A 13,374-nucleotide genomic window follows, 5' to 3' on the forward strand; every position below is an offset into this window, starting at 1 on the left:
TTCCAATGGTGATGGAATCAAGGATTGTGGAGGAAGAGCTTTCAGAGAAAGATGTTTAATCTAAGTTTCCAGAGGTTCTGTTCTGCGGGAGGCAGCTGTTGATCTTAGTCACAGGCACCACTCTGCATCTTGGCTCCATATTCTGGCATGTTAGACACCCTGAAATACAAAAAGAAATAGACAAGAGTGTGGAGGAGGAAGTTTACCTGTGTGTGTGTGTTTGGGAGAAGGTAGGTAGAATTTTTAAATGGCATTCAGAAAATGTGACAACAGGCAGAACTTTTCCCATGGCTCTGCACCAAAAGGGACAGGGGAGCTGTTACACTGCAGGCAACAAAATGGTAGATGCTCAATAAAGTTATTAAATTAAAAATGTACCAATCACTGTATTGACTTGAAACTCCAAAGGATACATATACTGACATACATGCTTTTAATCATTCTACTTTGTAAGGATAGTAGAGGTATGGTGGAATAAGTAGATTACACTGTTATGGGAGCTCCCTGCACTCATCCCTTAAACATGTAGTGACTGCTTACTGTGTGCAATCCCCTGGGTGATCAGGGGATGCCAATCAATCAACCACTGCATCATCACCTATGTAACCTATTTTGCAGTGGAGAGAAGGAATGTTATTCCATTCCTCTCTGTGTGGCAAGCAAGCCAGCAAGCAAGCAGGCAAGAGCAAGCTAGCTAAGGCCAACTCATTAATTAATCACTGGTTCTTCACAACTTCTGATTTGTGAATAGCATGTCTCAGCCTCAGAATTTTAACCCATTAGCCTTCCTGGGAAGTATCTATTCCTAAAACTACTCTTACCTTCCACCAGAATATCACTGAACAACTACTGTGTGCCAAGACTCGTGCTTCACTATCTCATTTAACTCCTAGAACTCCAACAAGCAGTAGCTCTTCTTAAAACTCCCTTTAAAATATTGCAAATGACCCTCAGAGAAGTCAAGCCCCAGTCCGTCTGAATCCAAGGCCTGTTTTATGCCATGCTATGTTGTCTCTCTGGGACCAGGATAATGATGATGCCTCTTATTTGGTAGCACATCTCCCTTTTTCTCTCCAAGGCATACTGCTTGGAGCCTTTGGGGCCTAAGAGGCCTTTAATATAAGGGGGAGAGAGATCCAATAAAAAGCCAAGAAGAGGCATCTCATCAAATATTCCCTACCACACTAAGATGAGTTTATGAAATAATGCCAGATTTCACAGAAGTCTAGGGAAAGGGGAATCCTCAGGAAAGGGTATCCTAGACCTTTAATCAATTTTGGGGAATTCTCAGTTTTATTCCACTTTTAAAATAGACATCTTGTTAGCTAATGCTTTGGCTGAGGAGGCATTGTTTTTCTAATCCGTATGTAAGTATTCTACCTATATGTAAGAACTCTTTCCACTGAAGGTAAATTACATTTCCCACTTGTCATCAGGATCAACACATAACTCCAAATCTCAATTCTTAGAAGAAAAATTTCCAAGTACCAAAGAGGTAGAAAAGATAGTGGAGGTAAAAAAAGAGAAATGTAAGAAGGTAAAATATATAAAAAGATTTTTATTATTGCCACCAAAAGCTTTCGAGGTGCAAAGAACTAGCCAAGTAGCTAAAGCTATAGTTAAGTGCTATGGGGAGGTTAGGTTAAACATTTTTTTCTTGCCCTTAGTAATGAAGATCTAGGATGGGGCCAAATTTTAACTTCGCTTTAGGATGCCACAAAGGGAAAGTTCAGCCAAATCTTCAGAATAAATCAAGAGGGGAAAACGTCCTACCAGGGGCATGGGGATAAACTGAACTTCGATAACAAAGCCTTTGGGTTACCTAGAAGATGTCCCTTTTCCGAGACATCTGTTGAGTCTGTAGAAGAGAGACAAGGAAACAGCTTCCTCCAACCCTACCTTTTAAATGACCCTGGTTTGTCAGGTCCAGACCAAAGGAAAAATATATAAAGTCTCTGAAACACAAGAGCCAGGGCAGGGATGTGTCAAGTTTGACTGCTGAAGTCCAAAAAAAAAAAAAAAAAAGCAAATAGCAAAGTACTCTGAAAGCAGTCCTGTATCTAGGATTATAGAAGGCTACATACAACTATTTTCCACTACTCAATAACCAAGATTTGAAATGAATACCAATCTGTACTGCCCTTCACAATGATCAGCTTCCTAGAAAATATGGGAAGAATACTTTCTTCAATACCCCAAGAAAAATGTAGTAAGTTTCAAGTCTTCTTATCTCCTTCTTTGCACAAATTATGCAGTACAGGACTTAATTCTCAACAAGAAGGGCATACAATGGGGAAGGGAAAGGAAGTAATTTTGCTGGAACTTCCAATTTGCGAGGAACCCCAAGAGATGGACTGGTTTAGCCCACACCTTTTTAAGTCAAACACAAAAAAACTACAGCCTGTATTTGTGTTCTTCCTGTTGAGACTGCTCACTAGCCCCTCCAACCACATCTATGTTATCAATTTTTGACTCTTGCCACAGGACAGGGGGAAAAAAAGGAACCATAAGGCAACTGTGGTTCTCAACGTTACCACCCTCTCCTCAACCTTGTAACTAAGCCTTGAAGGTTTCTCCTGTCCTCCTGCCAGCAGTTAACTCAGAAATAACTTGATATTTCATTTTACATGTGCCTCTCTTTACTTCTACATGAGGGAAGGCAGAACAGGATGTTTACTTAAGAGCTAGTATCTCACTTACAGGTGTCCGTCTTGCAGCCTCAATGATTTAACTACTCAGCAATTGTGAATAGCAGCTGACTGGACCTGTCCATAGTTACTCATAAACAAGTATGAGAAACACCTCAATACCCTAAAACCCACTAAGATGGTGTTTGTTATTCTGTCTACACACATGAGGGACTAACTCGTCCCTCCTATACTAGACTGACTTAAATAAAAACAATTTCAGGGAAGTTAACATATTTTCAACATGCCCAGAAAGGCTGATGAGAAATTCCAAAAGCTATGGCTTCCTTGGGGCTGGAGACAGGTATCAGGTGGGCAAGTCAAGGTCTCAAGAAAGGAAGAAAGGGTGAGCCAGATTCCAGAAGCAGCCAGTACAGTGGTACACCCTACCTACTGGGTGTGTTCCTAGGCTGCTGCTATTTCTGAAGTATCTGGTGACACGTGTAGCTTCGCATTCAAGGCTGCTATTTAGAGTCTTCTACCCTGCCAGTGACCCGGGCCTGGTCTAGATGCAGTGACTCTCTTTACCCTTTAAGCCAACATTCCATTCACTAAGCCTCACTGGGTCATGAAAAAGGGATGGGGCAAGAGAGGAGGGTTGAGTGTGGCTTCTGTATGATAGACTATCAACATGCAAGAAGGGTAGATGTGGGCAAAGAATTGGCCAGAAGGATCCCTACCAACACCACCCCAAGTTGCTTCTTTGCTCATAACTATACGACTTTTTGAGGATATACACAAATTATCATCCACCAGTATACTCACTTCATTACCAACCACTCCCTGAACACCTCGATCTCACCCACCCATCATCTCTTTCCAAAGCTGAATTACATAAAGGATCAAACAGAAAACCCACAAGGCCATGAAGATCTTAAGAGGCTCAGATTGCCTTCAGTGACTTTGAGGGCAGAAGTCAAAGGGGACAGCTGGACAAGATAAGTGAAAGGGGAAAAGTCAACCACACAACAAAGGAAACCATACTTTATTAAACAGGAAAACAAAAACATAATATTGGGGACAAAGAGATTAAAAAAAAAAAAAAAGGAATGGCTGGAAGAGAAGAAAGTGCAAGAGGTCACAAGGAAGGGACGAGATGGGTGGTCTGTTTGCCTCAGAACTGTGCAGGCACACACACCACCCCCTCTACCCCTCACGCACTCTCAGACCAAAAGCCAACACAACTGTTATCTTCAGAGGTATATCCAGGCTTTTCTTTCTGCTTTCTGTAGCTGGTTTCACCTTCAGCCCTGGACAGTCACGTAGGGTCTTTGCTGGAGAAAATTTAAGTTTTTCCAACCACAGGCCTGTTCCACAAAGCAGAAGTTTCAGCTCCTGGAGAAGTTCTCTCCTATTTGCACTCACCAGAGAAGCCAGGGGCCCTTGGTCAAAGCCCCAAATCTCAAAGAAAAATGTCAAACCTTTAGAACTAGTTATTTTATTAAATGATATTAATACACATTTCAAAAAAGATTTCATTGTTGTTGCCTCTAAAGCATATACTCATTTTGTTTTCCACACTGAACACGTGAGAATATCAATCCAACATATCTAATTTTAATCTTAACAGGCACCCCAGCCCATTCAAAAAAGGGGGGCAGAGAGGAGAAGGAAAAAAAAAGGGAAAAGCAGTAATTTACAGCGGCTTCAAAACATTAACAGCTGAAGCTTAATTCTGCATGAACCAGTAACTTCAGGATTGATAGTGAATATTCTGCAATTAGGAAGTTTAGCATATTCACATTATCTAGATAGGTCTGCTGTACCATATATATCACAAACATTGTATTCCTGGGATCGGAAAGGATGAAAATTCTAGTCTCTGATCATTTTACCCTCCCTGGAAACAAACCAAATTCTATTTACTCTCAACTTTTGGGAGGGGAGCAGGGAGAGGTCTCATCTAAGCTGACTAAGAAGTAAACTCTTACAAAATACTTAAGTACTCAATTTCTCATACTGTATCACTGAGTTTTAAGTAGTACCCGTGTATTCATGACCCCCACCCACCAATTCTCTGTCTGTGATTTTACAGTGAGCACCAAGGACCTTAGTAACAACTTCACATATTCTGCTTTCATATGAATCACGTCCTTGCCAAAACACACTATGCTATGCTTTCTTTAAAAAAAAAAAAAAAAAAAAAAAACTTGTTTATTTTTTAAAATTCAGGTTGAAATACAAAAGTCAGAGCATGGGCACGGAATTTTAAATCACAGACAGAAAGAATAAAACCCCTTTGTTTCATGTTATGAATACCAGAATTGTCTTTTTTGTTTCACTATATCACATATATACATTGTCATCTTCATTTACTGCTGTTGACAGATTTCCTTAAAGTTAACAACTGACAGTCACAAATAAACCCTCACTCCCATCCTCAAAGAAATGCACTGAGGATTTTGTGGCGTTTAAAAAAAAAAAAAAAAAAAAAAAAAAAACACTCCACAGAAAACCACCCTTTAAAAGTCCATCTTTTAAATTATACAACAAGATCTTCCTTTCATGTATTAGCCATCATGTTTTTGAGGACAACTGCCCTGCCCCAACTTTCAGGAAGCCACTTTCCTGACAACCCCACATTTTCTGATAAAATCAAATGGTCAGAGAGCCTTTTCAAGTAAACACTACTTTTATCTTAAACGAGAGCAGCAGAAGGAATTCACATTCTTTTATTCTGGAGTGAAAAACATCCTACTTAATTTTTGGAAACAAAACAAAACAAAACAAAACAAAACAAAACCTATTTCAGTTCTGAGTCAAATAACTCTCCCTTCCCCACCCCACCCTCTCTTATCCTTTTTCTCTAAACAAATGTCTTAGGACTCAATATAACTTTACCATTTCTTTGCTTTGCTACACTATATATACCCTATCCCACTTACAAGGTTATGTATCATGCAATTTTGTAGGAAGAGCTATAGGGCAGAGAGGCTGGAGGTCAAAGAAAGAACAAACAGTTGGCTTAAGACCAGAAAACGCATTAGGAAGATGAATGACTTGCAGTATCCTAACCACAAAACAGACGGCGAACCCAAATAAATAACATGGATTACACAAAAACTCCCAAACTTTGATGCACACCTGGTTTAAGCTGTTCTTTATCTGGAAAGCAAGTTTATTCTGAGAGGAAGAATCAACTGTCACTACACTGTCTACTCTCTCCCATCTTTAATATTTTACTGGAGGAATCCAAAGCAATCTTTGTAATTCTTATACTTACTCCTATACTAACTTGAAAGAAAATATGAAAATTGCTAGGATTTTCTTTTACTCATATTCTTCCACTTATCTGGCTAGAGATTACCAGTGTGTACCTTGGGGTAAGATACTCAATAATAAAATACTTGTAAAGCAACATTTTCTTTTCAGTGTCCCTGGATACAAAGATAAAAACACTCAAAGTGCAGTGATTGTCTTTTTCCCATTACTAGTTGTAGAAATAGAAATAAGAAGCCTTTCAGTTCAGGGAAAAGAAAAGTATTTCCTTCTCCTGTAAAATGACTAAGGGCAGAAACATTCTTCATTTCCTATTGAGAGTGGGAGGTGAGGATAGGGCTTGGGCCTTGAAATGTGACAGGCTGCTATCTGTAGAGCAGGGTAATTTTGGACTTAATGAGGTCCTCCTGTTTCTCTGAAAAGATATGTATAATACCCACTTGTCACTAAGACAGGTCTGAAGAGGTAAAATATAAAGAATCATGCTACTGACCCTCTTCCTTTGACATACCAAGAACAGGGGAGAATACAGGACTAGGTCAAGGGGAAAAGAAAAAGACAAATATTTACCTTTCCCTTGTGGTTAACCTCTGTTGAAAACCACCAACAAATGTCACTTATGTTAGGGAGGCACCATGGTAAAAATGTCTACTTATTTAAAAACAAACAAACACAGGGATAATATTTCAGTTGTACATTTGTATCAATTGTCAACTGTAGTGATTTTCTTTCTGGCTAAAACAGAAGTGAAAACTGAGGGAGAAAGAGTCAAGAAAGAAAAGCAGGAAGCTAGAGCTTGGTGCAAGATGTGTGAAACTACCTCAGAAATGTTTCCTTGTTTATGACAGATAGGCAGGTCACAGCATACCATTAATGGGTTCCTTTCTCTATATTGTAGTTACTTCTTATTTTGACCTTGAAATAAAAAAAATCCTTTTTTACTAGGATATGATTTTTTACTAGGATACAATCCGTCCTCAAAGTTACTGCCTAATAGCACTTAAGAAGCTGACTTTAAAAATAACAAAAACACTCTAGATTTTAGGAGAAACGTAAAGAACTCAACTTCAAAATGCCTTTAAAAACAAAATGAGAAACTTGAAAGGTCCAAGGTCTCCCATATTTCCTCCCCTGCAGCACCTCTTGACTGTCAGCCGGCATATGCTGAGCATAGAGGGAGGAGAGCCACACTGGTTACAGCAATAACTGAACTGGAAAGAGAAAGGGACGGGGATCCTTCCATTGACTACTTGATAAGCCAAGTCCAAAATAACATCCCAACATTGCACATGTTATTAACTGTACTGATGGAAGTTTTATTTCAAATGTAATAATACTCTTCAATAGGTGGGATAAAATAAGATTTGTTTTCCTCCCCACCCCTCAACCCCCCAGCCCAATGAAGTAGTTTTGCTTGTATTTCTTTGCCCCCCACCCTTAAAATACAAATAACTTGGAGAAGGTAGGTATAAGAGCAGTGAGAGGGAGAACTGGATGGAATAGTGAAATGTAAGCATATATGACTTTTTAATTTGGGAGGCCCTTTGTCATAATAAAAAAAGAAAAAAAATCAAAGGAGGAAAAACAAACAAGGAACAACAATAATAAACCAAATTCCTACTTCCAATGCTCTCTAGACTGTTCAAAATGCCTTTCCCTTAGTTTCCATCAGTACCTGGGAGGGAAGAATGGGCGTTTTGGTGCAAAGAACGGAGGGCCCCTAGCGAAAGGTGGCCTGGGTCTCTTTAAGCTGTGGAAAGGGTCTCTGCTGAGAAAAGGTTCCCTAGGCCGAAAGTCTGGCCGGGGACTCCGCAAGATCATCCCACTCCGGCTGATGGCGTCTCTGTGTGAGGGACCCAAGGGAGGCCCACTGCTGCTGTTGCTGCCTCCCCCACCTCCTCCTCCATGGGCTGGGCCCAAGTGCTCCAGAGAATGGGAAGGTAGGCTGAGGCTCTCGCGTACACGGCTAAGGCCGGGGCCGTTGAGGTCCCGCTGGGTAGGGCCCCCATGGTCCCTGGGTCCTGGGAGCACCCCAAAATGATCAGCCAAGGTCCCTTGAAGGAGGGAACTATGGTCCTTGGGAAATACTGCCACAGCCCCTGCCACTCCGTGCTCTGCCAGTGGTGGGGTTGGGAAGGGTACAACCCCAGAATGGTCAACGGTAGGTGGAGGAGGAGGTGGAGTAGAAAAAGGGACACCACTCCCAGCACTGCTGCTATGTTCCCCAGGGGGTGGAGGAGGGGGTGGGGTGGGGAAAGGAACTCCGCTGTGCTCTCCAGGAGGTGGGGCAGCATGGGCCAGCGCCGCCTCCTTTGTGAAGGGGTTCGAAAGATCCACAGAGGGTAGATGAGTGGGTGCATCTCGAGAGAAGATACCACCATGATCCTTAGAAGGGGCAGGTGGGGCAGATGATGGCCCCACTGGCTCTCTCTGGAAGGGTGTCCCATGTTCCAAGGGGGACGGGGGGAGATGATGCTCAAATGTTGAGTTGAAACTGTTGGAACGAAAGCTGCCGACACTTTCCTGAAATTGGGGTGCCCGTTCCTTGTACGGTGCTGTTTTAAAGCCAGTGAGGCCTCCGCTGCCCCCACCCCCAAGGGATGCCAACTCAGAGGCACTTGAGGGACCATTGTCAAACGAGCCGCCTGAGGTGCTCAAATCAAACCAACCCACCCTTGAAGCCTCACGCCCATGTCCTCTATTTCCCTTCCCAGGAACTCGGATGGACTCTACAGTCTGTATTGGCTCCCCTGACATCCTCCTATTGGATGCATTATGATAACCCAAGGTTTCTATAGGGGCCCCCTTCTCTTCGGTACTATCAGGCAAGTCTAAGCAGGAGGAGGAGACTCGGGTTTCTATACGGTAGTGCTCTTCTTGTTGCTGATCAGTGGCTGCCAAGCTGGGCTGGGTGAGGTTTGAGAGACTGACAGCATCACTTGCAGTGCCCTTGCTGGGGGCCTGGCCAAAATGCTTATCATCTGAGGGCTTTCGTGAGGCGTTTTTAAGCATATTCTTAAACTCAATCGTCGATGTGGTGGAAATGGTGGAGGCCAGGACTTTCTCCACACCTGACGTGGGTGGGTGGCCCGTGGGAGCGGCAAGGGTATTCTGCGGAGAGAAAAGGGAACGATGTGGGACTGGGTGAGGAGAGTCTGGGTACTGCTTCTGTGGCAAACTGAGATGCCCAGTGGTAGACTGAGACAAGCTATTGTGGTTGGAGTCAGGGGTGAAAAATGAATCATTCTTACTCGGTGAAGGTGACCGGTCAGACCCAGGTTCATTCCCTCTTATGCTGAAGGCACCAAATAGCCCAGGGGAAGATGACAGACGGTCACAGTTCTCACTAGAGTCCAGAAGGGCCCTTACAGATGGAGGGAAGGCAGATTTGACCCCAAATTCTTGGGCCCTGTGGCTGTAACTGGACAGGATTGGCTGGTACTCAGTGGTATCAGAAAGCTTGCTTGATTTCAGGATAGATTTGGCCGGTTTCTTCTCTAGGTTCATCATGGCAGAGGGTGGAGGCCCTGAATACTCAAAATCTCGGTAATCTTCATCTTCCTGGAAAGAAGTATCTGGATAGAATTTCTCCTGTGAAGAGTCCATCAGGGAAGACGGTCTCTCCATCCCATCAGACGGCTGCTTATAGGGTGATTCACTGCCCAAACCAAAGGGCCGATATGTAGATAGAGAATTGGAGAGCTCTCGAGGGTAGCTTTCCTCTCTCCCAGGGGGTGGTGATCTTGTACTGCTGGGCGTTGAGGAACCAGGGCTAATGATCTTGGAAAGCAGGGACATGGTATCTACACTGCTGGATGTGGGCTTGTCCATCATCTCATCTTGGGTGGGCGTCCCACTCCGTTCATCCCGCACAGGGGTTCCATCAATGTTGTCAATTGACGTGCTAGTAGGGCCACGCTGGAAGTCTGACGGATGGCTTTCAGTTGGGGCACTGGACCCCAAACTGCTCAGGATTGGGATGTTTAGGTTTAAGCCACTGAAACCAGGATTACCTTTTAAGAAGTTGTGAATCTTCATTTCCAGGCTTGGGGAGGTGGACTCGGACTCCAGCTTTGGCTTGGAGATCTCTGAAGATTGGCACATGGCAACTTCAGTAGGTGGGGCAGCAGGGCTAGTATTGTGGGTACTTGTAAACCCCAGAGTGTTGGATGGGAGCTTGAAAGTAGTGCTTGGGAGCCCTGGGCTTTGCCCAATCGAGGCCTTGCTGGCTGAAGTTGAAGAGACTTCAGAAGTTGATGAATTAGGAGAATAGCTGAAGCCTTTGGAAATAAAGGATTGGGTATTGGAGGGCAAATTTCTTCCTTTTATGTTAGAGACTGTGGTGTTGGCGGGGGACGCTGAAGTGCTCTGGGATGCAGCTTCACTGGATGGAACTGGGTTCCCAGTAACACTCTGAAGTAAAGATGACAGGCCTATAGAAACAAAGATTAGAGGAATTAAAAAGAACAACTCTGTAGCTTACAATGAAAACAATGTAGATTAATTGGATATTCTCATTCATTCCAGTGGGAACCAGATAGACACTAAAATACTAGATCAAAGGGAATCCAGACCAAATAAGCAATGGCTAAATGTAATAGAAAACACTGGATCTATTTATTAATATATGAGAGCAAATTACTGAAATGTTTCTAGTAGTCATGAAACAGGTCCAACATGGCACAATAAAAGGCAACAGGAAGGGGGAGATTTTAGTGTCAGAATCATTCACAGTTGAAACAAGACAAAGCAGGAAAAGAAAGGGGGCAAAATTATTCTTAAAATAACACTTTAAGCCAATATTTCTAAAAGTCTGGTCTGTAGAACTGTTTCTCTAAATACAAATAGATATTCTGCCCTACGCTTCCTTTTCATCCTCCATAATTGTCTTTAATAAGTTAACGTATACTGCTATTCTCAGGAGAGAGACAGCAATATGCAAATTGTAGGAATTTATTTGAACAGGGATTTTTTTTCAAGGAGCATCTCTTGCTAGACTGGTGTTACCTATGGGGAGACAAAGCTTTGACTGTAAAATTTTTAGATGCAAAATGTAGCAATAATAAATATATAAACATACACCACAAAGACTTAGAAAGCTAGACCATGGGGACACTGATCTTTTCATAAGAAAACATACAATCCCATCATGTAGGTTGAAAACTTCCAAGGACAACTGGTCTACCTGGGTTGCCACTGATGAGATTCAACCCTACTCACTGATAGACAAAACCCTCTCAGAAGGACTGAGAAATACTTCTTTGGAGCAAAGGAAGGCTGAAATCCATTCAAGCAAATTACTCCTGTAGAAAATTTCTTATGAAAATAACTGAAATATTATTTTGTTATGAAAATAACAAAGAAATAACAGATCCTTTAAATCCAATCATACTTTAGAAAATACAATTTTTGTGTGTATGTGTGTGTGTGTGTCTTTTTGTTATTTCTTGGGCCGCTCCCGCGGCATATGGAGGTTCCCAGGCTAGGGGTCGAATCGGAGCTGCAGCCACCAGCCTACGCCAGAGCCACAGCAACGCTGGATCCGAGCCACGTCTGCAACCTACACCACAGCTCACGGCAACGCCAGATCATCAACCCACTGAGCAAGGCCAGGGACCGAACCCGCAACCTCATGGTTCCTAGTCGGATTTGTTAACCACTGCGCCATGATGGGAACTCCAAGAAAACACAATTTCTGATCACAAATGAAAACTTTTAATGTATATTTCACCTGAGTTTATGGCTTTCAGTCATATACTAAAACTTTCCCTTCATAATGATATGATGAAAGAAAATATTTCATATACTTCAATAAATGTTTCTTCAAAACTTTAATTTTCATTCATAATCGCTAGGAGATTTAAGGACTAAAGAATTTTAAGGTCACACCATCCCTGAAACATTTTCAAATGCCATCAACTTCTAAATGATGCATGGTTTTTATAATTTCCAAAATTTGATAACATCCAAATAATCAAAATACTGTTGATTTTAGTTATTATCCTCCTGAAAAAAAACAACCCACATTTCATTGCCAGAAAGTGCTATGGTTATTTAATCCTCCCCCCAATAGTTTGATTTAATTTTTAGTAGTCACTGCTTTTACCAAAACCAGATGTCTTCAAGTACCAAAAAGTGGTATGTGATAATACCATATGATTTAAAAAAAGATATTTTAGCAGCAACTGTGAAGCTGTGAGAAACCAGCCAGGGGACACTGGATCTCATTGTTCTCCCAGCTCTTTGACTCTCCCACAAAGCCCCTCAATAAAACAGACTGATCCCCCCTCCCCCAAAAGACATTTTAACGTATCTTTCAGATGTGAAATAAATTCCTCAAAAGACCATTTTATTATCGTAGATACTACTCAGATTTCTGGCAATAGGTGAAAGAGTCTCCTACCACTAAGAATTACTTTTCTTCAATCTTAAACCACACTATAGCTCTTTGCCCACTGAAGTCATTCTTTTGTGTTGAAAATCCATCAATAAGGGCTATGGGTAACACATGCAGAGCAAAGTTCTAAGTGATTTCCCTTACAGTGTTTGAAGAAAGGTAGCTATGTAAGTTGTTGGACACAACTCTTTCAAAAATCAAAGAGAATTCCACTTTCCATAAGGAACTGAAAGATGATGAACTGCCCTGTTATTCCACAAAGCTTGTTTCCTGAGATTTCTACTTCTCATTTCATCACAACACACCTAGTTCGGTTCAAATTTTGTCTGATGAGAAGGTCCACTTGATACTGTCATTAACAATCTGCTGAAGAAAAGCTTCTTTAAAATGTAATATCATATCTATATATGTGAAGCTAAAATACAAATGAGTTTAAGACTTTTACTGTAACTACAGGAAGGTGACAGAAGAGGAACTAAAGGGAGAAATCATAAACATGCCAATCTCTCAAACTAATTATCCCTGAAATAAATGGTAAAAGATGTACTGTAGTATTACCATTAATTCTTTACTGCTGACACCAATATGTAGGGATGTGGATTATTATTTAACAGCATTTAGCTGTGTAACAAAATTCTCTTACATTGCAAGACAAAGCTCACTATGATACAGTGCTTGGTGAATCCAGTTACAGAACAGTTTAGGAAGTAAGAAAATTAAGATACCTGTACTGCTGCTCTCTATTCACATAAAGCAGGACTTCTCAACCTCAGCACCACTGACATTTTGGGCTGGATACTTCTTTGTTGTTGAGGTTGTCCTGTGCATTGTAGGATTAAATAGCTTTCCTGGCTTCTACCCATTAGATGTAGTAGCACCCCTAACCCCAGTTGTGACAAACAAAAACGTGTTCAGACAAGGCAAATATCCCCTGGTGGCTCCTAGCTGAGAACTACTGATATAGAGTAAATCACCATTGAAGCAGTTTGTAATTTATTGCATAATTATACCGAGGTTGCTATCTGGAGGGTCTGAGAACAGAGAACAAGGTAAATCTTACGAAAAAAATGT

General features: G+C 41.7%; 1 protein-coding gene across 19 annotated transcripts in view; it reads right to left on the reverse strand.

Moving 5' to 3' along the window:
* Positions 1 to 39: 39 nt before the first annotated feature.
* The window catches only part of RPRD2 (regulation of nuclear pre-mRNA domain containing 2), a 96,947-nt gene continuing 83,612 nt past the window's right edge, over positions 40 to 13,374 (reverse strand). For 10 of the 19 annotated variants that reach the window (XM_085022919.1, XM_003355199.5, XM_013988087.3 and 7 more), the window contains one exon: positions 7,202 to 10,339. In XM_085022919.1, coding sequence (XP_084879045.1) covers positions 7,575 to 10,339 — 2,765 coding nt within the window. In that variant the 3' untranslated portion in view covers positions 7,202 to 7,574. Of the gene's footprint in view, positions 160 to 7,201; positions 10,340 to 13,374 lie in introns of those variants that run through there. The other 9 variants (XM_085022930.1, XM_013988089.3, XM_085022928.1 and 6 more) reach the window with 2 other exon arrangements.

This window comes from Sus scrofa, chromosome 4 (assembly GCF_054392235.1).
Source record: "Sus scrofa isolate SSC_HxYL_T2T_F1_AM1 chromosome 4, Sscrofa_HxYL_maternal_Yorkshire_Landrace_v2.0, whole genome shotgun sequence".
NCBI classification, from domain to species: domain Eukaryota; kingdom Metazoa; phylum Chordata; class Mammalia; order Artiodactyla; family Suidae; genus Sus; species Sus scrofa.